This window comes from Ambystoma mexicanum, chromosome 6q, assembly GCF_040938575.1.
Source record: "Ambystoma mexicanum isolate Mex_15411 chromosome 6q, UKY_AmexF1_1, whole genome shotgun sequence".
In the NCBI taxonomy this organism is placed as follows: domain Eukaryota; kingdom Metazoa; phylum Chordata; class Amphibia; order Caudata; family Ambystomatidae; genus Ambystoma; species Ambystoma mexicanum.
This window is the reverse complement of record NC_090937.1, coordinates 655,870,816-655,896,718: the sequence shown is the minus strand read 5'-3', so window position 1 is coordinate 655,896,718 and position 25,903 is coordinate 655,870,816. Positions and strand designations below refer to the sequence as shown.

General features: G+C 46.7%; 1 protein-coding gene across 11 annotated transcripts in view; it reads left to right on the top strand.

Annotated features, from left to right (window-relative positions):
* Window positions 1-25,903, top strand: part of BLTP1 (bridge-like lipid transfer protein family member 1) — a 2,946,455-nt gene that overhangs the window by 629,046 nt on the left and 2,291,506 nt on the right. For all 11 annotated transcript variants that reach the window (XM_069631149.1, XM_069631145.1, XM_069631146.1 and 8 more), the window contains exon 20: window positions 9,929-10,156. In XM_069631149.1, the coding sequence (XP_069487250.1) occupies window positions 9,929-10,156 (228 nt within the window). The remainder of the gene's footprint in view (window positions 1-9,928; window positions 10,157-25,903) is intronic.

Below are 25,903 nucleotides of genomic sequence, written 5' to 3'. Positions count from 1 at the left end.
CACACACCATCTTACCATAGAGTGCGGGACTTAGTATCCCCTTTGTCTAGCTTCTCATGTAACATTTTTATGTTACCCTTTCCTCACTGAATGGCTGGTGGCAGTGGTTTCGTTCGAACTACCATGGTATGTCTTTACCGCGGGGTGCGTTTGCAGCTCCGGTAAAACGACCGCGGCAGCCATCTTTTTCAAAATGGCGCAGAGCCATCATTGACAAAATGCCCCCCACTCTTCTTTTTTTCGCCAGTTCTTTGTGGAAAGGTCCTTCTAGAGATTTTCTCTGCGCGCCAAACCAGGTTTGTTCTCTTTGTTCATTTCACCTTTGGAGGGCTTCAGGAGTGAAACGCTCCTCTGCGTCCAGAGTCTCTGGAGTAGGCAGGAAGTGAGGGAGAGGCCCAAAACTCCCTGTGCTTAGTCTCCTAAGAGACCCAAATGCACTCTGTGTGGTGATTGGCTGGCTGGCTGGCTGGCTGGCTGGCTGTCCGGCAAAGAGAGCCACTCTGTTGGGTGAGTGACAACTAGGCTGGAAAGAATGGGAGAGAACTGAATAAAAGGCAAGTCTTTTGGCTTAGAAGGCAGAGTCGACCACTGGATGAAAGAACAGAAGAAGAGCTTGAAGAGGATTCCTGCTGCAACTCCTGGGCCGTTGGTTTGTCTGGTGAAGCCCTGCTGCAATGCCAAATCGCCAAGTTCGCATCGACCGAGAACCCCCTGCAAGGACGACTTCTCCCTTTGAGTTGGTGGGACCAATGAACTCCAAAGTAAGCCACCTGGAGCTGGTTGAATTTCCACAGAGTTGCTGCTGGAAACCGTATACACAGGGAGAGGAACACCAGATTGTGTGCGTTGCTTTTAGGCTGGCTTAGAGCTGTTGGAAGATCGTCAGGACTACCAAGAAGCAGGTCTGACCAAGCCTGAGCCCCCTCAACAGAGTGCGGCACCCCAGAAGCAAGGAAAGCCCCCATCAACAGCCAGGTACCGTGGTGTTGCTATTTGCGGTAGACGCGAGGAGCTGAAACACGAAACAGCCACTGAAAGTGAAGTTTGCTGGTTGCCAGTTTTGACATTCCCAGTGCATTGCAGTAGTCCCCAGACGTCCTCCCTCTTGTCCCCACGACTGAGGCCCAGGAACAGTGAGACCTGCAGAGCTGCACAGGAACAGGAGTCATCAGCTGCATCTTTTCTTCATTTCCAAGGTACTGTAAAACAAGCTAAAGAGAATTTACCTCTTACTGTAGAGTTGCTTTGAAACGTCTACAACTCACAAGCCTAATCAGCATGTGGCCCCTCATTTGATTCTTCTTTTCATCAAAGACTCCTAAGAACCTGTGCAAAGAATTTTCCATTTACTTACCAGAAGTGCTTCATTATATACAAGACTTTTGCCCATTGACTTTGGCTTAGCCTATTGAATTGTCTGACGCTTCTTGGGGGATCTAAAAGTGTTTGCCTACTTAAGAATATTTGTGATCTCTTGTTTTCTATTAACCTTTGCCTTTTACCAATTTCTAAAAGTAGTCTGAATGCCAACAGTAAGGTATTTATGTCCACAAAACCCTAGTTATTGAAGTCACCTATGGGTGTAGGTTGTGTCTGTGGGCCATCGCAAAGGGGTCATTCTTAACTGCAGAGTCCAGATGGATGTTTAGATCGCCCATCAGGAGAAGTTGAGAAGAGGAGGTGAGTAGGGAGGAGGCCAGGTCCGTCCATTCCGAGAGGAATAGGGAAGACTGACCTGGTGGCCGATAGAAGGTGGCCATAGTAAAAGAAGATTTTGGGGAGAGTGAGAGTCTGCAAACTAGACACTCGAAAGAGAAGTAGGCCTGAGTGGGGATGATGGACACTGGTGTCCATTCTGGGAAGATAAGTGGTACCCCCTCACCTGTCTTCTTAGGCCTGGGTACAGAGAGGATCTTGTAGCCTTCAGGGAGGAGTGTGTCAAAGCTTGTGACAGAGCTGTTCCTGAACCATGGCTCGGTGATGGCGAGCACATCAAGGTCCATGAGTTCGAGGAGGTTGCAGATGTGAGACGAGTGTTCGACGGCGGAGTGGGCATTGAGAGTGGCAATGTGAAGCAGTTTGCCATCTTTGAAGGTCTTCCTCGGGGGGGGGGGGGGTACAGGGGATGGTGGTCCCACCCGAGGGTGGCAAGAAGGCCAGGGGGGGTTGTAGAGGATGCAAGGTAGCCTGTGCGGAGGAGGGCACAGAAGGCAAGGGAGCCTGTGCAGAGTAGGAGGGGAGTACAGCAGGCAAGGGAGGCTGTGCGGAGGAGGAGTAGGAGGAGGAGGGCAGAGAAGGCAAGGGATTTATTTATTTAATTGTTTTTTTATGACACGCCTAATACTGTACCTGAGTTTGGTTTCTAAGCGTGGATACAGGATTCGAACCTCTGTTGCTCTGCGTGGTCATGCTTCCAAGACCAACGCGTTGCCCCTGTGCTATCCTCGGTTCAATGTATGATACTCATTGCCCCAGTCTGACCGAGGCAGATTTGGTACCCAGACCTCCTCAGCCTATCAGCGTTGCCTCCGGTCAAGCTCCCAGTGGTTGCGCATCTGCTCACCAGAGAAGGAGGCGCAATCCTGCATCACGACCCAGGACCGCTGATACTGAGGGCTTGGCTCCTGCAGCCTTAGAGTTTGGAGGATACGAGTTGTCGGCGGCCTGCAGGGAGGTCCTTGCCAAGGCCAGGGCGTCATAAGTGCTACGGTCACAAGTGGAAGCATTTCGCTACGTCGTGCAGGTAGCAAAAGATCACCCCTCTGAGGGTCACGTCCCCGCTGATTCTTCAATACTTGTTGTCCTTGGCCAAGGCGGAGCTGGCGCACGCCTCTATCAAGGTGAATCTGTCGCTACACCCGGTATCCGGGAAGATCATCTCTTTGGTCCCACCGTCTCTTCACGGAGTTCCTCAAAGGACTGTTTCGATCTTTGCTGCTGGTGAAGGCTCCTGCCCCGGCATGGGAACTCAACGTGGTATTGACGAGGCTCATGGGAGCCTCCATCTAGCCTATGCATCAAGCCCCACTCAAGATCCTCTTGTGGAAAATGACTTTCCTTGTTGCCATCACCTCTGCCAGGAGGGTGGGTGAGATCCAGGCCCTATCCTGCTAACAGCCATATCTGACTTTCCACGAATCGACGGCGATGCTACGGATGTACCCCTCCTTCATGCCAAAGATTCCATCGGAATTCCACCTCAACGTGCTTTTGGTATTACCTGTGGTTTTTCCGAAGCCTTTGACACCGGCTGAAAGGACCTTGCACTCGCTGGACGTTGCTCGTGCTCTGAAGTACTACGTGGCTCGCGCGAAGAGTTTTTGGAAGGCGTCTGATTTGTTTGTGAACTTTGGTCCTGTGAACCATGGGAAGGCCTTGTCCAAGTCTTCCAGTTCAAGGTGGCTCTCCGGCTGCATCACACACGGTCATCGTTTGGCAAACCGACCGCTGCCCGGCTGTCCGAGAGCCCATTCCACCAGAGCGATCGCTGCAACAGCGTTTCTGTCTGGTGTGCCCCTGCTGGCCATCTGCAGGGCTACTACGTGGACGTCTACGCACACCTTGACTTGCTTCTACTGCGTCGACAGGGATTCCAAGGAGGAGTCCAGGGTCGGCCATGCAGTGCTATGCAACCTGTTCGCTTGAGGCGAGTCTGTTCCAGAGGTAATAGTGAATTGCTTCTGTTGAGCCTTGTCACCTCACGTGGGTGTGTAATGTTGTACTGCTGTGTATTCTTTATTCATGAGCATGTGATTTCATGCGCTGACCCATGCTGGAGAAGGAAAAAGTTACTTGCTTGTAACTACTGTTCTCCAGCATAGGTCTGGCATGGATTAACAATCAAACCCTCCCTCGTACCCCTCTGTGGCTCTTCTTGGTCATACTGCCACTTTTCGTGCTTACCAAATCTGAAGATGGCTGCCAGAGGAGGGCTTAGGGAGGGAACAGTCATTGGCTGGGGGCAGTATGACCCAGAGTATAGCGATTGGTTTATAGGCGAAATGCAGTTTGTAAGTTAAAGGTAAACTGGTTTTTCTTTTATTTGTATTTGTATTTTATTTTATTTATTTGTATAGCGCAAACCAGGCCCGAAGGCTACTGGGCGCATATCTTCAAACAGTGGTTACATCAGCAAATGACATTACATAGACAGCTAAATTGAGCATTGGTGTACAATCACATTACATGTTAGACAAGTAGTACAAAGTAATCAGGGTTTTCAGTGTGTCAGTTGGTCGTCTAAGGTGACTAGCCAAAGTTTGTGTTTGAAAGATTTCAGGGATGGCAGGTTTCTGATAGTAAGAGCACTGAATTCCAAAGTTTAGCTGCCAGAACAGGGAAGCTAGCCCGTCCGGCTGTTTGGAGCTTGTATCTAGGGATCAGTAGGCTGTAGCTAATGGCAGACCTTAGTGACCGAGGTGGGATGTACTGAGTGAACCGTGAGGATAGATAGGTAGGGGCCAAGTTATTCATACATTTGTAGGTCAGGGCAAGAGATTTTAACGAAATCCTTTGGGTGACTGACAACCAGTGAAGGTTCTTCCTAGTTTCAGAGATGTGAGCTGATCTCGGGATGTTAAGGGCTGCTCTAATGGCGTTCTTCGGTATGATCTGAAGTTTGTCAAGGTTACATTGGTTAGTGCCTTGGTACAGTGTGTTACAGTAGTCAAGTTTGGACATAGCCAAAGTCCTAGCAAGGGTGATGCAGTTCAGAGTAGAGAGGAAGGGGCGGCATGCTGTAATCAACTTACAAGTGTATGCAGAGGCGGCTGCGATTGCATTTGTTTGTCTGTGGAGGGAGAGAGTGGAATCAAGATAGATTCCGAGGGTTTTTGTGTCTTTGGAGACTTTTATGGAGTTTCCGTCCATGTTGAAGGAGCTGAACATAGGGTTCAGTTTGTTAAGTCTTTGTTGTGTACCTACGATGAGGAGCTCTGACTTATCGTCATTAAGACAGAGCTCATGTTGTGCCATCCAGGCTTGGACGACATGGTAAATGTCATTTAAAGATTTCGAGTCTACCGTGTAATCACCCGTGATGGGGATGAGTATCTGGGTGTCATCGGCGTAATTAGTCTAGGTGACACCCAGATAGTCAAGCACATCAAACAGCGGTTTAGTGAAAACATTGTAGAGGGTAAAGGATACGTACGAACCTTGGGGGACTCCGCAAGGGACTGGCGCAGGGGTGGCAGAGGACATTGGGGAGAATACTCTCATATGTCTGTTGTCCAGGAAGGATTTGATCCAATTGGTGGTATTGTCGGAGAAGTGGGCTGCAGTTTACAGGTGTTGGCAAAGGATTTGGTGATTGGCCAGATCGAAGGCAGCGGATAAGTCTAGCAGAAGTAACAGGGCTAGTTTACCTTTGTCTTTTAGATCCTCAATTTGGGTTTTGAGGTCTAAGAGGGCTGTCTCCGTACCATGCTTAGGTCTGAAGCCGGATTGTCTAGTGCCTAGAAGATAGTTAATTTCCAGATAGTTCTGTGTCTGTAGGTAAACTGCTCTGTCTAAGGTTTTTAGGAGAAACGGGACAGTAGTGATGGGCCTGTAGTTAGTTGGGACCTCGGGATCTACGGTTGGTATTTTTAGAAGAGGGATGACCCAGGCGTCCTTCAAATTGTTAGGGACCACTCCTGATTGAAATGAGGAGTTGATAAAGGTTCTTATGAAAGGAGCAAGGTCATGGGCCGATTCCTTAATGATAGGTGCTGGACAGGAGTCCTCTTGGCAATTGGAGGGTATCAAGTTACAGATGATTTTTTCAACCTCAAGGGTGGTGAGCGGCATGAAGCTGAAAGGCAAGGGAGAGACTGAGGTGGTTGTTTTAGGTGGCAGGGTTTTGCTGAAGGGGGAGTGTGGAGAGTGTTTTGTTTAGCGTTAATTTTAGATTGCAGAGTGTTTATTTTGTTGAGAAGAGCATTTTGTATGTTGTTGCACCAGTTACTGTCTTTGGTGCATGAGTCGGGGGCTGGTGAAGGAGATTCTAATTCTTTGAGAATTTTGAATAATTTGTTTGTGTTGGATTCTGGTTGAGTTATGCGTAAGTTGTACGTTTCTTTTTTGGCTTGGAAGATGGCTTCCTTATAATTAAGTGAGGTGATCAGGAGTGAAGCTTTGTTAGTCGTACTAGGGTGACTTTTCCAAAGAGCTTCGGCCTTACACTTTTCTTTACGTAGAGTACTAAGCTGCAGGGTGAACCAGGAGTTCAGGTGGGAATGTTGTTGAGCTTTGCAAATTTTTAGCGTGGCTGTAGTCTCAATGGCTTTGAGCAGAGTGCTATTGAAGGTGTCTACTAAAACGGTGGGATCATTGTGCTGCGCAGCACAGGTGTTTAAGATAGGGAGAATGAGAGGAAGCAGTTTCTCCCTGGTAATGTCCTTTTTATTTCTAGTGGGTATAGATGGGGCAATGGTGGGCAAGGGCTAAGGGTTGGTGGCTGGCACGAAGAACGCAATGACGTGATGGTCAGACCAGGCACAAGCAGTGTTAGAACTGACCGTGGTATTGCAGTTGAAGTCTGCTAACCAGTGTTAAGGAGAATTCTCTGTAAGGCTAATTTCCCAAACCTAGCGAGTCCCCCAGCAGCTCTGCTGGATTTTTGGGGTTTATTTTTTTCTCTCCTAAGAGTGAGATTCTTTTGCTCCCACTCTTAGACATGATTTGAGGTGTTCCTTTAACTTTCCATGTGGTTTATGGGCTATAAGGGTCTTTTACTCCATAGGGTCTCGTGTGTTTTTGATGTGGGTTACACTGCACCCTCCGTGCCGTAACCCAGGGGTGTCGTAGCGACCCCCCCCAACATAGACTCCATACCCTGGGACTGACTACTGTCTCCCAGGGCATGTAAAGTCACCATTGGCTTTACTAGTCCCAAATTATGAACAGAAACCAGTACAAACCATCATATTGTGGACGTACTGGTCGGGGCAATTCGATTGCCCCGGGGTCTGTTGTTCGAGGGGGCACGTCTCCATCCCCCCTGATCGAGTTTTGGCTGGTGGCAGTAAGATACTACTTTTTATATTCGACCGCGAATATATCTCTATGGGATTTTCCCATTGTTCGAGACTACCAACTTTAATTATTTAATTCTTATAGCCTCGAACATACCGCCAGTTTATTTATTTAATATTAATTCACAGAACTCGATTTCTAAAATGGCATTTGTGTTCTCTTCTGAGACTCCAACCCAAGTCGAGCCCTTTGTTCCACTTTTTGGCGGGTTCCTCCACAGAAGCCTCCAAAAGTGGTGCCACTCTGTCTGGGTACCCCAGGGGATGTGGGAGGGGGTTTAGGCACCCTGGACTGAGTTATCTTGGTAACTCACATCGCACTCTTGTGTGATTGGCCCAAGTGGTGAGCCGGCTGGCTCACCACTTAGCATGTTTGATGGATAGCTAGGCTGAGTGAATGGGGTTGTGCTGCATAAAAGCAGGGCTTTGGGGACTGGAACTTCAGAAGTTGCCACAGGACCTAAGAATCCGAGGAGGGAGAAGCTGAGCCGACCTGCAACGACGACACCACCGGTGGAGCCCTGCTGAACCATCTCACCACTTTTCCCGACGACAGAGGAGATCTCCAGTCTGGAGAGTCTTCTTCCTTTGACTCGTGGGGATAACCAGTTTTGCCTTATTTACACCTTCCTGGAGCATCACGTGGCCGCCTTGCCCGTGCCAAACACCCCGGCAACCGGAATACCACGGTTTACCACTACCGCGAAGAGAAGGGTAGTGCCTTTTAACTGGAGAACTCCATGGCTGGTTTCTTCCCAGGCAGTGCAACTACCTTCGACTTTCCTCCACAGCGAGACCTCTTCTTCCTCTGGACGAAACACCGACTTGCACCTGCTGCCAGGAATAACTGCCCCCGCTGGAGCTTCCTTCACACTTAAGGTACTGTGTCCCGCCTGGCTTCCCTTGCGACAGATCGTCTGGGTGACAGTAAAGCCTCGACTTTCTAACCTGGGCTAGCCTGGGACAACCTAGCTAACGTTTCCTGACTTTAATTTCATCCTTTTTGTGCAAACTATCTACAAAGACTCTTTGGGCATAACCCCACTGGTGAACCTGGACCCCTTCTGCTTGCTCTCTCCAAGTGTGGGCCTTGCAATTGACTTCCTTGCTCTCCAGTAGAACTTTGCCTATCCTGCCTTACTGTGGTTCTTTGAAAAAGTATTGAAACTTGTGTGCTTCTTTAACTCTGCCTTTTTTCCCTCCCTTTCTTTATAACTTATTAGAGTGTCATCTTATGTTAAGCGCTCACCTCTGTCTGAAAATAAGTGGTGTTTCTCACCAAGACTTGTCTAATAAGTGAATAGGGTTGTATGTATATGATAGTGACTGTGTGCTGAAATTACTTTTTTTGCTAGTGTAATTTACAAGTGTGTTTTTAAATAAATAATGATATACTTTTACACCAAAGCTCTGGTCAGTGTTTGTTTGTACTACTGTGTCTCTGTACCTATTGTGTATATTCTGCATACTGCCTAACTCTTCTTGAGGTACGTCTGACTGCTCACCCACAGCTACCAAGTGAATCTGGATGGTACAGACTGCTACCAAGTGGGTTTACTGACAAACACCTGTAGTCCTAAATCTTTTGCAGTGGTCCCTAATGGAACTGCACAGGTTTCTGCCTAACAACCAGTCAAGCGTTCTACCCTTGTTGTGGGTCGGATCGAGGATGCGCTGCTGGAAACTTAGGTTGGCGAGGATGGTTGCTACTTCGGTGGCCATGTGGTGCTTAGGATCGGAGAGGCCGAGGTTGAGGTCACCTAATAGCAATACCTGGGAGTTGGGCTTCGTGTTGGCGGACAATGTAGATGTGACATCATCAGTGAATGAGCCAAGTGGTCCTGGAGGTCTATATATAAGGTGGAGTGTAGCTGTGTTGGTAGGTGAGAGGGCTAGTTTCACTGATAGGGATTCTGTGGATTTACTGAGGATGCCCGGCTTGAGGATGGGGAATATTCACAAGCATGTGAATCCATGCCAGACCAATGCTGGAGAACAATAGTTACAGGTAAGTAACTTGTTCCTTTTTGTTGGTTACACTGGTGCTTGTGCTGACAGGGCTGTAACCAAACAGACCCTGTCCAGGTGGATCATTGTCTGTATTTCAAAATGCTATTATATGGATGGAAGGATGTCACAGAGCTCATTCTACCAGGGGAATGGCTGACACCTGCAGAGGGGACATTTGCCAGGCGGCAACGTGGGTTTGCTAAGCATTATTGCTTGGATACCCTTGTGGGTCAGGATGCCCATTTTGGTAGGGCAGTTCTCTAGAGTTTTCTGGTTTAGGTGGTGGTCTTGCTTCCTCTCTACTCCAGGTTTATATATTGCTTTGGGAGTCTATCATAGATAAGGATTCTGTGGGAGGAAGGAATCCATTAGAAGAACAAATGACTTATCTCTTTGTAATGTTCTTTCTGATGAGTGGTCCTCCCACGGATTTCTCATTGCCCTCCCAACCTGCCCCTCTTGCGAGAAGCCAGTACACCATCGGTTCTTCGCTCCCTCAGTTTGAGTGCTAGTGGAAAAAGGGTGGAACTGAAGTCATTGGGCGTAGTGCCGTTATATGTACTGGTCTCAATGTTATACCGGCGTGAGGTGCGTAAAAGTGTCAGACGGAGCTGCGCTGCGTTCGCTGGTTTCCAGATAACAGCTACGCTGGGATACGAATTTCATAGTTGAGGAATCCCTGGGAGAAACATCCATTAGAAAGAACATTACAGAGAAGTAAGTAATTTGTTCAACAAAGGAAGCAACTGCACCGTCGGATGACAACCTGAAGTTTGTCTTTTATTGTCTTGTATCATTAATTTGCTTTTTTTTAAAAAAGTAAATAAACAAATGCATGATTGTGCATATAATTTAGCATTTATTACGGCTGTTGATTGTACATTGTTTTTTTTTGTCAACAGGAAAATTACTTTGGAGAAGATGATATGTACACAGACTTTGAAGAAGTAATTTCAAGTCCAGTGCTCTCCATGTCAACGTCTTCAAGCTCTGGCTGGACTACTGTAGGAGTGGAAAACTGCAAAAAGGAAATGGAGGCAGCAGCCCGCACTGTTCATCCCCTTTCCTTGCGGCCTTGGGACATCACAGTACTCATCAACGTATATAAAGTACATGGGCGACTTCCAGTGGTGAGTTCTTACAATTATTAATTTCTGTTGGGGAAAACTTTCATTTCATCCATGCCAATCATTATTATGACTGCAATCTGCCTGTTTTTAATATGTTTGTGGTGACGAAAATTGGAATTTACAATAATGAACCACTGACGTTAGCTCCCTTTCACTTCAGGTGCTTTTTTTTGTCCATGCTACCACTTTGTGACCAAGTTTAGACGACATTGTGGCATATGAAAATGTCATGAGCCATCATGTTTTAAAATCCCACCCAAACTTCTCACTCAGGGATTTTTATTCTGCTAAACGAATAGGACCTTTTGCATTCTTGATTTTTTTCTTCAGTCTGCTTACAATTTATTTATTTATTAGAATTTATAGAGCGCACAGCAGACCTTAGGCATCGTGTCGCATTTACAATGAAGAGACTTGCTGGTTACAAAGAAAATGGACTGCATAGTGGTACATGCCACAGTTTAGCTTAGTGGTTACAGGGCAGCTTTGCTTGTGGTAACAGGACAAAAATATACAAGGTGGTTACAGTGGATATTAGATACATGTTTAGCTTACATTGGATTAGATACATGTTTAGCTTACATTGGAAACAGTAGAAGTTGAGTAAACACATGGCAAAGTGGTTAATTGGGCAGCCAAGGGGGATAGTTACAGATTCTTGGGGAGCTAGCAGGGATAGTTGAACTGAATAGTTTTTAGGGTTTTGCGAAAGATGAGGGATGGTTCTGCTCTAATCTCACTAGGGAGAGCATTCCATAGTTTGGGAGCTATGTTGGGGAAGCCTAGACCTCCAGCGTTGGCTCTTTTTTAGTGGGACTTGCAGTTGGCTGGCATGGTGACTTCTTTTGGGTCGGTTAGAACTGACTCTGTTGATAGTATCAGTTAGATATGCTGGTGCAGTGCGACTCATGCATATGTGCGTGATGGTTAGGATTTTGAAGTTAACCCTTTCCTTCACGGGTAGCCAGTGAGCAGCTCGCCTGGCTTGAGTAATGTGTAATCTTTTGGAAATGCTGAGCGCTGTGCACAGCGCATTGTTCTGTACTGTTTGGAGCCTGTTGAGATTTTTGGCTGAGGTGCCTGCAAGGATGGCGTTGCAGTAGTCCAACTTAGCTCTGATAGTGGCACAGGCGATGGATAGGCAGTTTTGGGCGGAAAGGAAAGGTTTGATGGCATTAATGAGTTTGGTGGTGAGGGCAGAGGCAATGGCGCTGACCTGTCGAGTCATGGAGAGGGTCCAATCTAGGTAGACTCCAAGGGTTTTTACGGAGGTGGAAATGGGGAAGATTGTGTTGTCGATAGTGAACTTGTCCTACTTTTTGTTGAGTTTAGGTAAGATTTCTTTGGGACCCAGAAGTATGATCTCAGTTTTGTCCCCGTTAAGGCATAGACCATTTATAGCCATCCAGGTTTGTATGGTGTGTAGATTTGAAGGAGTGCTGCTGCGTCTTGGTCGTAGTCACCAGAGAGTGGTAGCGCAGCACCTGTGTCTCGTCGGCATAGTTCATGTATGCTATGCCGAGCGAGTCAAATAAGTCAAGCAGTGGCTTGGTAATTAAGTTGCAGAGGGTGGGGCAGTGCATGATCCTTGGGGTAATCCTCAGTGAATGGTGTCAGGGGCAGCATTGGCCTGGTCGGAGTAGACCTTCATGGCTCTACCTTCTAAGAAGGAGGTTATCCAAGAGGTAGCTTCTATAGAGAAGTGGGCTGCGTTGGGGAGGTGGGAAGTCAGAATGTTGTGATCTACGAGATCAAACGCGGCCGAGAGATCTAGGAGAAGCAGAAGGGCTGGTTTGCCCTTGTCCATGATGTTGGTAATTTGGGTTTTGAGATTTAGCAGGGCGCTTTCTGTGCCGTGACCTTTCCGGAAACCAGATTGTCAATTACCCAAGTTAATTAATATACAATTCTCAAATAATCTCTCGTGACTTTAATCAGTCTCTATAGTTCTTCAAACGGGCTATTGAGTTTTCCCTCCTCTTTAGAAGTCCCTTTTGGCTATCCTTTATAAGATGTATATCCCTGGTTGTAGATCTCATCCTTGAAAGGTACTATCGCTCTGGTAAGCCTTCTCTCTTGGGTAATTGAAGTTCAGCTTATCTTGGTTTATTTGACTCTGTATGGCTCATTTGTCCAGTTCCCCTAGACTCTGGTTCATAACATTCTCTCTCTTGATTTTTTATTTTTTGTTTATTTTTATTTATAACGCGCACATGACAGAATTAACTGTATAGAGGCGCAGATGTAATAATCGTTAGTAGGAGATATAAACTAGCTCTAAAAAAAGACTTAGGCTGCTGTTCTTGTTTCATTCTATCTAAATAAAAAGGTCTTTAATACCTTTCCGAAATTGAGGCAGTGATTTGATGGTCCTCAGTTCCAAGGGAAGATAATCCCATAACTTTGGACCAAAGACAGCAAATCTCCCCTTGAGATGTACACAGAACGTGGGACAGCCAGGAGATGCTGATCACTAGATCGTAAGCATCTTGAGGACTGATATGGATGAAACAGATGCCTCAAATATGCTGGGACAATACCATTGATGCATTTCAAAATAAGACGGGCCACCTTAAATCTAATCCGATCCTCGACAGCTAACCAATGCAGAGCATGTAGTGATGGCAAAACATGTGCAGATCTACTTAGGCCAAAAATAGTTCTCACTGCTGCATTCTGAACTTTTTGGAGGCGTTGCATTTGCTTGAGCGGGATGCTGAGCAGCTGACTATTGCAGTAGCCCAAGTGTGCGCTGGCCAAGGCGCCCACCATCACTGCATGATCCACCCCGGGGATATAGGTTAACACCCGTCGAAAGGAGCCTCAAAACTTAGTGTACTGCCTGAACCTTTGCCCCAACCTGGCTTTCGCCCAGGTCATCTTGCCAGATACAGCCTACATTTTTAACCTTCGAGACAAATTTCATATTTGTCCCCAACAATGTGGGAATAGGGCGTCTCTTAGCCGCTAATAATAAGCAGTGTTTAGCACCAAATTAAAATCAGCTCAGTTTTGGCCGCTTTCATTTGGAGTGAATTATTGGACATCCATTTGCTCACCTCATCCAAACACTGGGCCAATCTGCTAAATGCATTGTCAAAATTAATATTTCTGATAAAGATCTATGTGTCATCTGCGTGGAAATTCATCACATGGCGCCTCAAGATCTCTAACAAAGGACAAATATACAGGTTAAATAGCACAGGGGAAAGTGATGACCCCTGTGGTACCCCACAGATCAGTCTGATGGCATCTGACAGAAAGCCATTCAACCTTACCTCCTGATAGCGATCAGTCAGGAAAGATCTAAACTAATGTATAGCATGTTCAGATACCCTTCCAACCTCTTGTAGAAGGCTTAAAAGAATAGTATGATTAACCGTGTCAAAGGCAGCGGATAGGTTCAGCATCACCAATAAGGAGAGCTCACCCTGGTCTGCGGGCGGCGCTTAGCAGGTCATCCTGTACAGCCATCAAGGCTGTTTCAGTTCCAAAGTTTGGTCTGGATATTATTCTCTTCATGTGTAGAATATCTAATTACTTTCTCCTCTTCCCAGGTTATTATTATCCACGGTTCTCGCCTCTTAAGGTTGAGTCTTTCAATCACTCTTTCTCTTGTATCACAACAGTTGGAGTTCATTTGCTTTAAGGTAAACTTTGTCTCATGGCTGCTACTACGAGTTGCTTGTGCGATATAATGATTCCTTTGAGGCCTCCTGTTCTCCTCGTTAACTTTTGAAGGAGAACTTCTTCGGGAGCCTTCTTCCTCGAGGACCTTCTTTCGGGTCATGGACCGCTGCCACCTCTTCTCCGTTGACGTCTCCCTTCTCACAACCTCTCGTTTCCTCGCAGCATCCCAGTGATTTGTTGCATGAACAGACACCCTGTGACTCGATATTGACTGTGGTATCGGCAATGGTTTTTGGGCCAGCTGTCCACCACAGATCTGCGTTCATGGTCCTGCCACCACCTTCTCCTGGACTCCTTCCCCGTTGGCTTCTCACTTTTCAGGTTCGCTGTAGCTCTGTTCTTGGACATCAAGCGAGTTTGAAACTCGCAGACTAACCGGCTTCCATTTACCCCAGGTGCTATTCAGCGCAAGGCCTTCCCATACCTCCGTATCCGTTTGTCTCTTTTCTCTCACTGTGACTCCTTGAATGTATGTTGAAAGTACTCGTCCCAGTAGATTGGATATTTGAATTTAAAGGGACATGTTCTCTTTCCATAAGATAATGGTATCTATTAGGTGTTTCTTCGTCCTAGTCTTGTATTTAAAAGTTTCTGGTATTATAGAGTATCCCCTGTAGGCAGGAGTGTGCACAGCTTTAGGGAGTTCTTCACTAGAACGGGAGACTTATCGTCTAAGTACGGGGGTTGGGGTCTTTCCCATTAAGGTTCCACTTGCCTCGATCCTTACGGATGATGTTGCGGAGCAGGGTCGCCTACCTAGCCTCACGGGGGGGTTGGTGGGCTCCCCCTTGGGGAGAAGGGACAAATTCCCTGGATTCGTCACAGCACATAATCACAAACACCGTGAAGAAAGTGGGTTGAGTTGAAGAAACATAGGCTCCGTCCTAGATTGCAGTTGTTAGCAAAGATTTTCTTTTTGCAGCTTTCCCTGCATTGACAGCAATGGAACCCCACAACCTTTTGCTTGATTTTTGTCCTTGCATTTGGAGGTAAGCTTAGCTCATCAGTTCTGGTGGCTTAGCTCATCAGCTTTGGTGACAATGGTCAGTCACTAAGACTACCAGTGCAGGGGGACTCTGTCTCCCTTTGCAAGATTACTTGTTGTTTTTAAGCTTCACACAAGCTAACAGTGAAGTGTGGCAGGAGTATTTTGTATCTCTTTTCCTTTTACTTTTAGAAAAATGTGTTACTTTCATGATGTGTCCAAGATGAGCTGTTGGCAACAAATATTTTTCTGCCGTGTTTTTCATTTTTCTTGTGTGCACTTTTGCATTTTACCATGTAATACAATTTTGGGTACCATACACAAAAATGGCAGTGCCATGCATTTTTTCGCCCAGTCCTTCAGGTGTCTCATCCTTTGGCCTTCTTCCTGCCCTCTCAGGCCAGGAAATGCCATATATGGTGTTAAGCCAGATTTCCTATTTTGAGGATTCTACTGCAACTTTTTGCTTCACCCCTCGAGGCCCCCCGCTCTGTCTTTTTCGTTTCCCTGATCGTTTTCGTAGCCACAGTGACTTCTCCTGAAACCCGCTGCAATTATGTTCCTTTGAACCTTATTTTAATGTACATGGTATTGGGTCTCTCCATAAGGTGCTCAGTCCCAGGGTTTCTTTTCACAATCCCCATTTTTCCCTATGGTGATTTTATCACCCTACACAGGTTTTAGGGAGTAGGTTGGTAGCAGCTTTACTATAGTTTTGGCTTCACCAAGGGTGCAAGACATTTTACTGCATTGGTAGCCCAATGTACGTTTTGGATATCCATTGGGGAACCAATGTTTTTTTTTTAATTTCTGCTCTTGGCCATTTTGTGTTACAGGGCTTTCTTTTCTCTAGGTGACCACGAGGTAGGCCTTACAATCACTGTTATGAACATGTGGGCTCTTTGTGAGCCCATCATGGCAGCCAGTGAATGCAAATGGAGGCTGCACTCAGAAATTCATAAAATAAAAATTAAAAACCACTAATGTTAATCATATACAATTAAGGAACTGTTCAGTACAGGTGCACTGTTACAAAAAGGAGTATACCCATGTACTAAAAAAAAACTACAAGCAAAAGGAGTGTCTGAACGACCGACCATAAAGCAACTGCACACATTCACTTGCGCGATCTGAATGACACCTAGCCTAGTAGGATCGTTGTCTGTCTCCCCTCTGTTCCCCGTCCCTTGCCTCCTTGCTCCTTGAAACACTTGTGTATAGGCGCGCTATAAATGCCATATCATATCACACTGCATTAAAAGAGGTCAGAAAACACGACCTCACACATTTGCTAAATATTTGGAAAACGTATATTTATATGAAATGTTTTGTTTTGTGAAAGAGGAAAAAGAAAAATTGAAATGTAGACAAATCTTAAGTGTACATATTTTGCATAGACCACAATGCACAAATCTGTTTGAAAATAAATTAATATAGCAAAACAAACATTTCAGAACACACCAGAACAAATATACAAAATGGTCAGCCTAACTCCTATTTAACACCTAAATGCAAGGTTACATTCTAAGCCTGATGCGTTCCTCTCACTTTCCTGAAGGGGTGTCTACGAGTAAGTAACCAGCAGGGTTGGTCATCTGATGACCCAAAGCCCCAAGCCCCTTTTAGTGATTGACTGGCTGGCCCTGGGTCAGCCCATTTGTTCACATGTATTACGGCTTTGTCCTGCCCCATTTCGCTCTCTTCGTTTCCTATTCTGCAATGAGCATGACGCAGTTGTGACTTGCTGAAAGAGGTTTTCACCACAATTCCTGCTGTTTTTCCATTGTATCCCTTACCGGGCTACACTGGCTATGTACCGTGGTTTAGTCCTATACCGGTTTGAGTTTTTGCCTCTGGAGCCGGAGGCCCAGTCCAGGCCCACTGAAGTCTCCAGGAGTCTCCCCACATATGCTGGGTCGAGCTCTCCATGCCAGAACAGTTTCTGGGCCTTTTTACTGGCTGGTTGTGGGTCACTGCAGAAGTCCAGAAGGTGTTTGAAGTCTCAACTACCCTCCATATCTTATATTTGGGATGTCTGTGGGTGGCACCAGCTGTTGTCTCTATCCAGGGACCGTCGGCTGCCGTGCTGCTGCCTTCTTTTGTTCACCCTGCAGCTGGGAGCCGTTTTCGCAGGTCCCCTCTTGTCCCTCACCAGTTTTTTAAATTGTATTTGTTATTTTTGTACTCCTGGCTTGAAGGCGCCCTCGTTTCTCTCCTGGGTTGAGGGCCTGTGGGGAGGCTTTGTTGGCCCAGGGTTCAAGTCTTAGAGAACCAAATCCTGCAAACTGAACCTGTGGGAAAGAGCTGTTTACTGGCCGGCTTGTTTCATGCTTCCTGGGCACTTTTCCCCATAACTACTGACGAGAGCACACACACCTGCCCTAGGTGCCACCTAGACAGGGCGAATCACACACATATGTTCTGGTCATGCCCTGTTCTGAATACGTTTTGGGGGGAGGTCCTAGGGGCCCTCTCTGAAATTGTGAGAACTAAGATCGATCCTGATCCGATGGGAGTACTGTTCGGGATATGGGGTAATGATGACACCGGGAAAATGTCCACGTTTCTAAAGGTAAGCAATATGGTGGGCAAGAAATGTATATTACAGTTCTGAAAATGCTCAGCTCCACCTACCTTTAAAATGTGGTTGTGAAGAGGAGTACATTACAACCTTACCTGCGCAGTCACGTCCAAGCAATGTGTGGACCGCATTCTGCAGCTATCTCAACAAAAGCGACGATGACACGCCTGACTCCCCCACCTCTCAGGCCACTTAAGGTTGAACTTTACCATGAACTTTCCAGATCACCTACGATGAGCAAACATCCCTGTAAATGCTGTCCACAAGTGTGCTATGTACCGTGATGTCATTACTTTGTAAACACTGCTCAATGTGTTTAACTGCTGCTAACTTTCGCCAACAATAAATACAAAAAAAGAAATAATAATTTTAAAAAACTACTGATGTCAGCACCTACCTGTGGGTCCTGGGGTGTGCGCTTATTCAAGACGTCTTTACTGTATCGTGGCAAGTTAACCACAGACCCAATAATCCCCTCTTTGTGTAGGTTGGTAAGTGTTTTAAATAACAGTCAGCAAAGCAGCATACAAACAATCAACAGCATAGGGCACAAAACCAAAGATGTAACTGTATACAGTGCACCAACCCCCTTCCTGGGTATGCATGGTTTTTATACTTTCAACTTACACATCTTCTATGGAAGGGGGTGGTACCTACATCTTGCAATATCAACAGTATACAATGCTTCAAGTGATTACATGGTGAAATACATGCTTCGAATGGATTCTTTCCTCCCATGGATTTCATATCCATGATATCCAATCCACAGTGCAGCTGTTTTTTGGAAGCTTTTCCATCACCAGCAGGCTATGCGTGGTGTTTGTCCGCCTCTACACGCTCCCCGCCCCGGATATGACATTGGGGCCAGCATATATAGAGGCGCTGTTACGCTCACCTGGTTCCCACGGGGGCGTCGACCGGAACTGGGCCGCTGTTGTTTCCACCAGCGTGACGTGTAGCGCCGAGATGACTGACTGGACTGGCCCGCTCAGCCTAGTTTGTCTGGCTCGCAAGAATATTCTTCTGCAAAGGAGAAGACGAATTAACCACCCGTGGAATTGAGTGTCAAACCGCCTTCTCCCACTCCCGTTGTCTTCCCACAGATCACTCTTGATGTCCCCTCCTTAGTCTCACCTGATGGTTTGGAAGGATGAGCTCTCCATCCTGCGTCGACCGCAGGGGCGCATTGATGACCAGTTACTTCACTGGCGTAGAGGAATTGGTGAGTTCCAGTATTGACTCTAAAGTCCAATTGTTCATAAGAGTTCAAATGTCTGGTCTTCACTCTGTCCGATTCCTTGCAGGTTGCCGATTAATCCAATCGAAGATTTCCAAATGGCACTTGGTAAGATTCAGACAAGTCTATTGTGGTTTTCCCCTTAGGGGCCGGGGTACGGCGATGAAGCAGAGTTGACTGCGCCGACCCGAGATGAGGTGAGTACCTCCCGTGGAAAATCAGGTAAGTCCTTGGGGGTAGCTTGTATAGCCTTAGAGAGTCCCCTTGCTCACCTTGCTGTCTTTGTCTCCTTAGGTGTCGGAGGGCGGCCGCTAGATGGAGAGAGCGTGATGGAATGCTGAAGTACCGCCAAGCAGGTGATTTCAGCGCGGCGCCGTAAGAATGCGAAGCAATGCTTCAAAGACTTCTGTCTTTCAGTTCCATGGCAAAATGGATCAGGATTCAGGTAAGGATTAAAGTTAAAACTCCTGTTCTAACCTTTATCCTTCTTTTCTTCTTGTTTCAGGGGTCCCAGGACTGAAGCGGGCGTGGCTGAAGACTGGACCTGCTGAAAACACGGTGAGCGTTACGCTGCAGCAAGCAGAATAACACGAAGCACATGCAGGTGTCGGGCGTGGTTTAAATAACCTTGGAAGAAGATCCAGGTAAGTATTCTTCCACAGCCCCACCCAAGTAACAAAATAGTCCCTCCTAAGCCTCATTTGGCTTGAGTCTTCATGCAGCATGGTCTGCCTCAGGTGAGTATGCAGCATGGTCTGCTTCAGGTAAGTTATCAATAATGAGCCTGGCGCCCATGGTGCCAGGACTGACTTTATCTTTATGAGCCTGGCGCCATAGGCGCCAGGACTGCACCCAAACAGCCCCTAACAGGGGCTTTTGGGCATGCTCCAAGTGACATGATGCCTGCTTCCGGGGCTGCTGGGCCTGGTCTGGTCTTCCGGGGGCAGGCATCATGACAGGCGCAGCACTCAGTCCCTTTTTTCCTCACACTCTATTCGCTTCAGGAATATGCTGTCTGAATTTTCAAACGTCTGAATTTTCAAATGTCTGAATTTTCAAATTCGTCATCACCAATGGTCAACCCTGAAGAAGACCTTGGGTTCAAACCATGCACGGACTGCGGCCGACAAATGTTGGTTTCAAATCCACACCAGATTTGTTTAAGCTGCTTAACTGAGGAACCACGATACCCAGAATTGTGGGTCATGCCAGTCCATGCACCCAAAGGCCCTCTGGGAACAGGTGGGAAAAACTTTTATCTTCGCCCACAAGAAGTAAGGAAAAGAAGCAGCAGCAGCCCTGCAAGAGGTCCCGCTCTCCGAATTGATCCTCGCACCAGCATTCTTCTCCTTTCAAAAATAAAAGCCACAGATCCAGAGGTTCTCCGTAGTCGAAACTGCAGTGTAATGGGAACGATTTTGGCAAAAGATGCTTGGCTTCTTCACCAAGGCACCGGCAGATTCGGCCTCAGTGCCTTCGACTCGGCTTTGGCCCTGACGGGACCCACTGCGTCTTCTACGACATGCAGGTTACCTGCTGTGGACCACTCTTGCATGCATATGGGCTTGGACCAGGCCAAGAGGGAAGAGCTTAACCTCTGCCCAACTCCACCTTGGGGCACCGAGATCTTGGTACAAACCCCTGCTTCGTCCTCCGCATCATCAGCGGCACCCTGGGCACCGAAGAACCTCAGGAGTATGCTCCTCTTCCATCAAACCCTACATGTGGAAAATATGTGATATCTATGACGAGGAGGGGGATCCAGTTACCCTTTGGGTTTGAACCCTTGGTCTCCATAGAAGAGAGGGACTTCCAGGAGAATTTCTTTTAAGAGGCTGAGGACGTCCAGGGGCTGACTTCGGAACAACCAAGGGGCCAGTGGCCTCCGCTGAACTGAATATTCCTCCAGCTCCTACACCGGTTAAGCCTCAGGCCCCTTTTCAGAGGCGTATGGCGAAGGTGGCCGATACCCTGAGGCTCTCAGCCCAGTCAAGGTTTAAAATTCAGTTCAAATTAATGGACATCCTGGACGAGGGTCCCAGGAAGGAGACGGTACTACTCTTTAATGTGGCAGTAGAATCCCATGTACTGGAGGCTATGGAGATGCCTGCTTCTGCTTTGACAGTGAGCTGGCAGGTAGCATTGCCCTGCTCCCTCTGACCCGGTTTTCCTGTCCACTCATGCCTCTCCAGAGAGCCTGATGGTGCAGCCTGCGACTGCAAATATCTTCCAACGTTCCCCTGCTTTTGTGTGACAGGAAAAGTAAGAGATTGGGTGCTTGGGTCAGGCAGCCTCACCCTTTGCATTGTTAACACTTCTTGCACCGTGGAGAAATTCTCTTTCTGTCTATGGTCCGCTGTGGCAAATGTAGCTTAGCATATCCCTAGCAAAATGCAAATGCAGCTTAGCATATCCCTGAGGGGGAGGTTAGCAATGGATAACTGTCTATAGTGACAATCGGCAGGGAGGCTTCCCGCCAGATTCTGCAATTAGGACTGTACACGACTGACACTGTGGACAGGTTCATGGCACCTTGAATTAGCTGTGTGCCATCCTAAAATAAGTTAGTTATTGCTTACCTCGGTCTGTGTTCCACTGACCTGAAAAGCAACTGTAATAGTATATTACAACATTATAGTTTCCGTTCTTTAGGTGTAGCTTACCTTGATCTGCCAGGTGCATCCTAAATTAGTGTCAAACGTTATTTCTCGCCTTAGTCTTGTTCCACTGATCTGAAAAGCAACTGTAATTGTATATTTCACCAAAAGGTCTTACTCACCTAGTATAACTGTGTGTTATCATGAATGTAGTTATAGGTATATACTGTTCCTTGAATCTGTGTTCACTATTTAGAAAAGTAGCCTGATAACCGGGTTGGTTGATTATGTGATTTTCTTTTTTGCTGTTTGTGACTGCATAACGGACCGGGTCTACTACCCTTGTATTACTCAATGTAATCTAAAGGTAACTAATGGTTTTTATTCGCCACTGATCTGAAAAGCAACTGTAATTGTATATTACACCAAAAGGTCTTACTCACCTAGTATAACTGTGTGTTATCATGAATGTAGTTATAGGTATATACTGTTCCTTGAATCTGTGTTCACTATTTAGAAAAGTAGCCTGATAACCGGGTTGGTTGATTATGTGATTTTCTTTTTTGCTGTTTGTGACTGCATAACGGACCGGATCTACTACCCTTGTATTACTCAATGTAATCTAAAGGTAACTAATGGTTTTTATTCGCCATGACTAGGTGGGGACTATAATAAATGTGTATGATAAGGACTGACCTCCCTAGAATTACTGTTAGGTATTCTGAAGAAGGTTTTATGCTTTGGTCTGTGTACGTTCAAGCATTGTGGTGTGCTTTTATAAATATGTTTGACTCTATGACCAGTACTTGGCCAAGACTTAACTTGCTACCGTATATTCAGGTGGTATAGCCTTATACCAAGAGTGGAGTCTTGTACTGTCTTGGGTGTATGGATTTGAAGTCGGGTAGGACTTCAGAACAACTGCCCTAATGCAAAATCCCTTGAATTGCTGTTATAAAAATAAATAACGGTGGTCGCAAATTTCCAATTTTCGAACGCGCTCATAAAGCTTTTTCCTTTCAATAATTGACTCAATGCTTATCAGATGAAAAATCCAATATGTTATTACGAATGTGGGTTAAATTGATAAATTATGCTAATGAGCGTTTATACTGCAAACCTCACCACCGTAGTGGACTTAGTGCTTTGACCTTGTCAGTGGGGTGAACTGTGACCTCACCCAGTGTGCAGAACAGACAATAGTCTGCGGGGTGAGAAGAAAATGAGAGTAAAAGGTAAGTGGGAATTGGGAACAGCGGGGGGAAAAGTGGGAGAGAGATCAGAGGACAAAGGTGACTGGTAGAGGGGAAGATAACATGAGGATTGCGTGGCTGAGTAAGCTGGGATGCATATACAGAAGTAAGGGTGTAGGCCGAGCGGTCATGAAGAGAGTCTAGGGGTTGTCCATATTGGGCACATGAGTTATCGTGTCAGTTAAGTATTCTTTATTTTTAAATTGAGTAAATGGGCTGGGGCAGCTAACAGGGTCCGATTGGAGCATACAACTGTCTCGGGCACCAAAGAAAAAGTGGCCCACAGTTGCAAATGGCAATTAATTCCTTTAGTGACGGACTGAATAGTACCCAAGGGGGTGTTTTGTTTTAGAAAATGTAAGCAAATTGTGATATTTAAAGAATATTTATTCAGCAACAATGGGCAAAACTAGTAGCTACATAGTGAAGTAACTTCTCAAACTGGCCCACATGGGCCAAAAAGGTGGCAAATTTTGACCCATAAAAATTAGCCACACTAGCATGTTTGGTTTGGCCATTGCCCTAAAGGCCAGTCTGAGCCTGGCGGCTCATCCATAATGGGTAAGTGGGCATCGACCCAGTGGCCCCTTCACCCATTATGGAGGAGCCAGCCCAGTGAAAACACTAAGCACTGCCTCAGCTGCTTTTTCCAGCTGAGGGAGTGCTCCTGGGCTGGCTGAACTGTCAAAGGGAAAAGCTGTTTCCCTTTGACAGTTCAGTTCCCCAGCCGCACATGCTCACTGAGCCATGCAAGGTTGGGAACGTTTTGCTTCACAAGCCTTGCGTTGCTCTTTGGAAATGCTCCCTGGGGAACTGCATGTCTGTATTTGTGAGGGGTAGCTCCTGCGCCTCCTCGCACATACGGACAGAGCAGCCTGGAGCGGGAACTTTTCAGCACCCATGTGCAGGCCCCTGTGCGCATGTGCAGGAACCATGAAGCTCTTGCTTCACGATTCCTGTTCATGATGCAGGAGCTGGAGCACTGGGGAGGAAACTTCAGGACCGGGGCAGAAGGTAATTTTATGTTCATTTATATTTTATTTAAATGTGTATGGACGTGTGTGCTTGTGTTATGAGTGAGTGTATGGTGATGGGTGCTCGTGTGATTGATAGTGATTGCTGTGTGAATGTGTGTGTTTTGGTCCATTGAGCTGATTTTCGCAATTAGGGAGTAGGGGGTGGAAGGAGGGTTGTACAACAAAGGCATTTTAAAAATTTCTTTGTTGCACAATCCCCCTACCCTCCTGGCAAAATCAGCCCTCCTCCAGGGGACAGGGATAGCATTTAAAGTATGCTCTAAAATGCGAAATGTTAACCCATTATTTTTAAAAAAATGAACCGCCCTTGATTGATATGGGCTCCCTCACTATGCTCAGTCGCTATGGCATATCTGGGGTGAAAGATTTATTCCCCTCCACTTAAAAAATTCACCAGCCACCACTGGCCCTGTGACTGTGCTGGGAGCAGGGCTGGGGGGGTTGGGTGGGGGCGAGGGACTGTGCTGGGAGCCATGGGATAGTGGTGGGATCAGGGTGGCGAGAGCCCAGGGACTGGGTAGGAGTAGGATGAAAGAGCCCAGAGGCTGTGATGGGAGCAGGTGGGGAGCCCATGGACTATACTGGGAGTAGGGTTCAGTGACAGTGCGCGATAGTTCATAACCATTTGGACGTAGTCTATTTCACATTTTTGGGGGGCCTGCCCACGTTTTACTCAGCGAAGGGGACGGGGGCAGACTGTCGAAGACTGGAGCACGGATGACAGCGATTTAAGAAACCAACCCAAGACCCCCAAGGATAGTAACTGGGAAGCCCTGAATCCGCTCCTCACGTCATGGGGAGGCTTTTCCCTGGCACAGGGACAGTGGAAGCACTTGCAGGGAAGGCCAAGCTGGATACAATAGTCCACAAAGGTATCTCAGAGTTGAAACTGGAAGATGCAGCAGGAGCAAAAGACTGAAAGGCTCAGCAGGTTGAACCAACTGGGGTATTCTACAGGAGCAAATGACTGGAAGACACCGCAGGAGGAACCAACTTGAGGAGGCACAGAGCGAACAAAGCAGGCAAAGCTAACCAGGCACAGAGTTTGAATAGAAGGAAGGAAGCCAAACAGACTAAGGAGGACTAGGAGGAAAAGGCAAGGACGAGAAAAGCCAAAAAACAGAAAAGCCAAGAGCCAAGCAACGTTAAAAAGCAAACCCTGTTGAGACGCAGAGAACCAGCAAAAGCTGAGATCTTATGTGGGGCTGAGGATGAATACGAGGCTTGAACAGCAAGCCGTTGTAGCCGTAAGGCATTGTACACCGCACATGCGCAGAACGACAGACACAGCTTCCCGTGCATGCCTGGACCTGGAAAGTTGGCTCTGCCTACCGGGAGCAGATCCCACACTGAACAGACCCACGGAGAGCACCAACAGGGTTACAGCCGCCACATCGGGGCCAGGCAGGAACGCCCCTGTAAGGTAAGTGGTGTGACGAGAAGGAAGCCAGGGGCGCAAAGGGACCAAGGGAAAGGATTCCTTCCCCCTTGTGTTGTCAGACACTAAGAAGGAAGCCTGGGTAAAGGGAATCATTTCCTCCTGGCATTGGGAAGCAAATAAACTGGGGGGCATTGAGACAGGGGAAGGAAGGCATTCCCCCTGACATTGAAAACCTTCAGAGAAACCAGAGGAAGGGAGACATCCCGCCTAGTACATTTTCAAGAAACTTTTAAATCCTCTGTCCAGAAGAAAGGGAGTCATTCTTCTGGACCCAGCAGAGACTTTATTCTTCGTTGTTTATAAAAGTAAGGGAAGGAAATAGGATTTGACATGATGATGGACATTTATTATTTGAGACATTCTGACTATCTCCCTAGTTTATTATTTGAGGCAGGGACCCCCCTCATAGCATTAGGGCTAGGTAGGTTTTTCCCTTTCTTTTCTTTTGAACCAAATAAAAGTTAATAGCAACCACTATGCCACCTTTGTGTCGGTCTCGTACTTCTGCACCTTACAGTAGATAGTCGGAAACATGGTAAGTAAAGGTCCCTAGAGGGCAAGCCAGGGTGGAAAGGCCTATGTTGAGAGATCCACTCTGATATATCAAGGCGACTTCGAGTTTGCCGAGGGTCAAGAAGCAGCCCCTTAAGGCTGTTTCAACAATTCCGACAGGGAAATTGACATGATGAGGCTTATCCTCAGTATCCAGAAATACCTCAAAGACAGATCGAGACTGTTGGCAAGATGAAGTGCAAGGATGGAAAAATCTCTGTGCAGAGGACAAGCGCTAATCTAATTTCAAGATTAATAAGAATACAAGAAAACAAGACTAATCTCTCCTTTTTGTGTGAGATTTTCTCCTTATCACCTCATGGCCCAATGTTTTTTTAAAAATCTTATTACTTTTTTTTAAAAATAACTTGAGA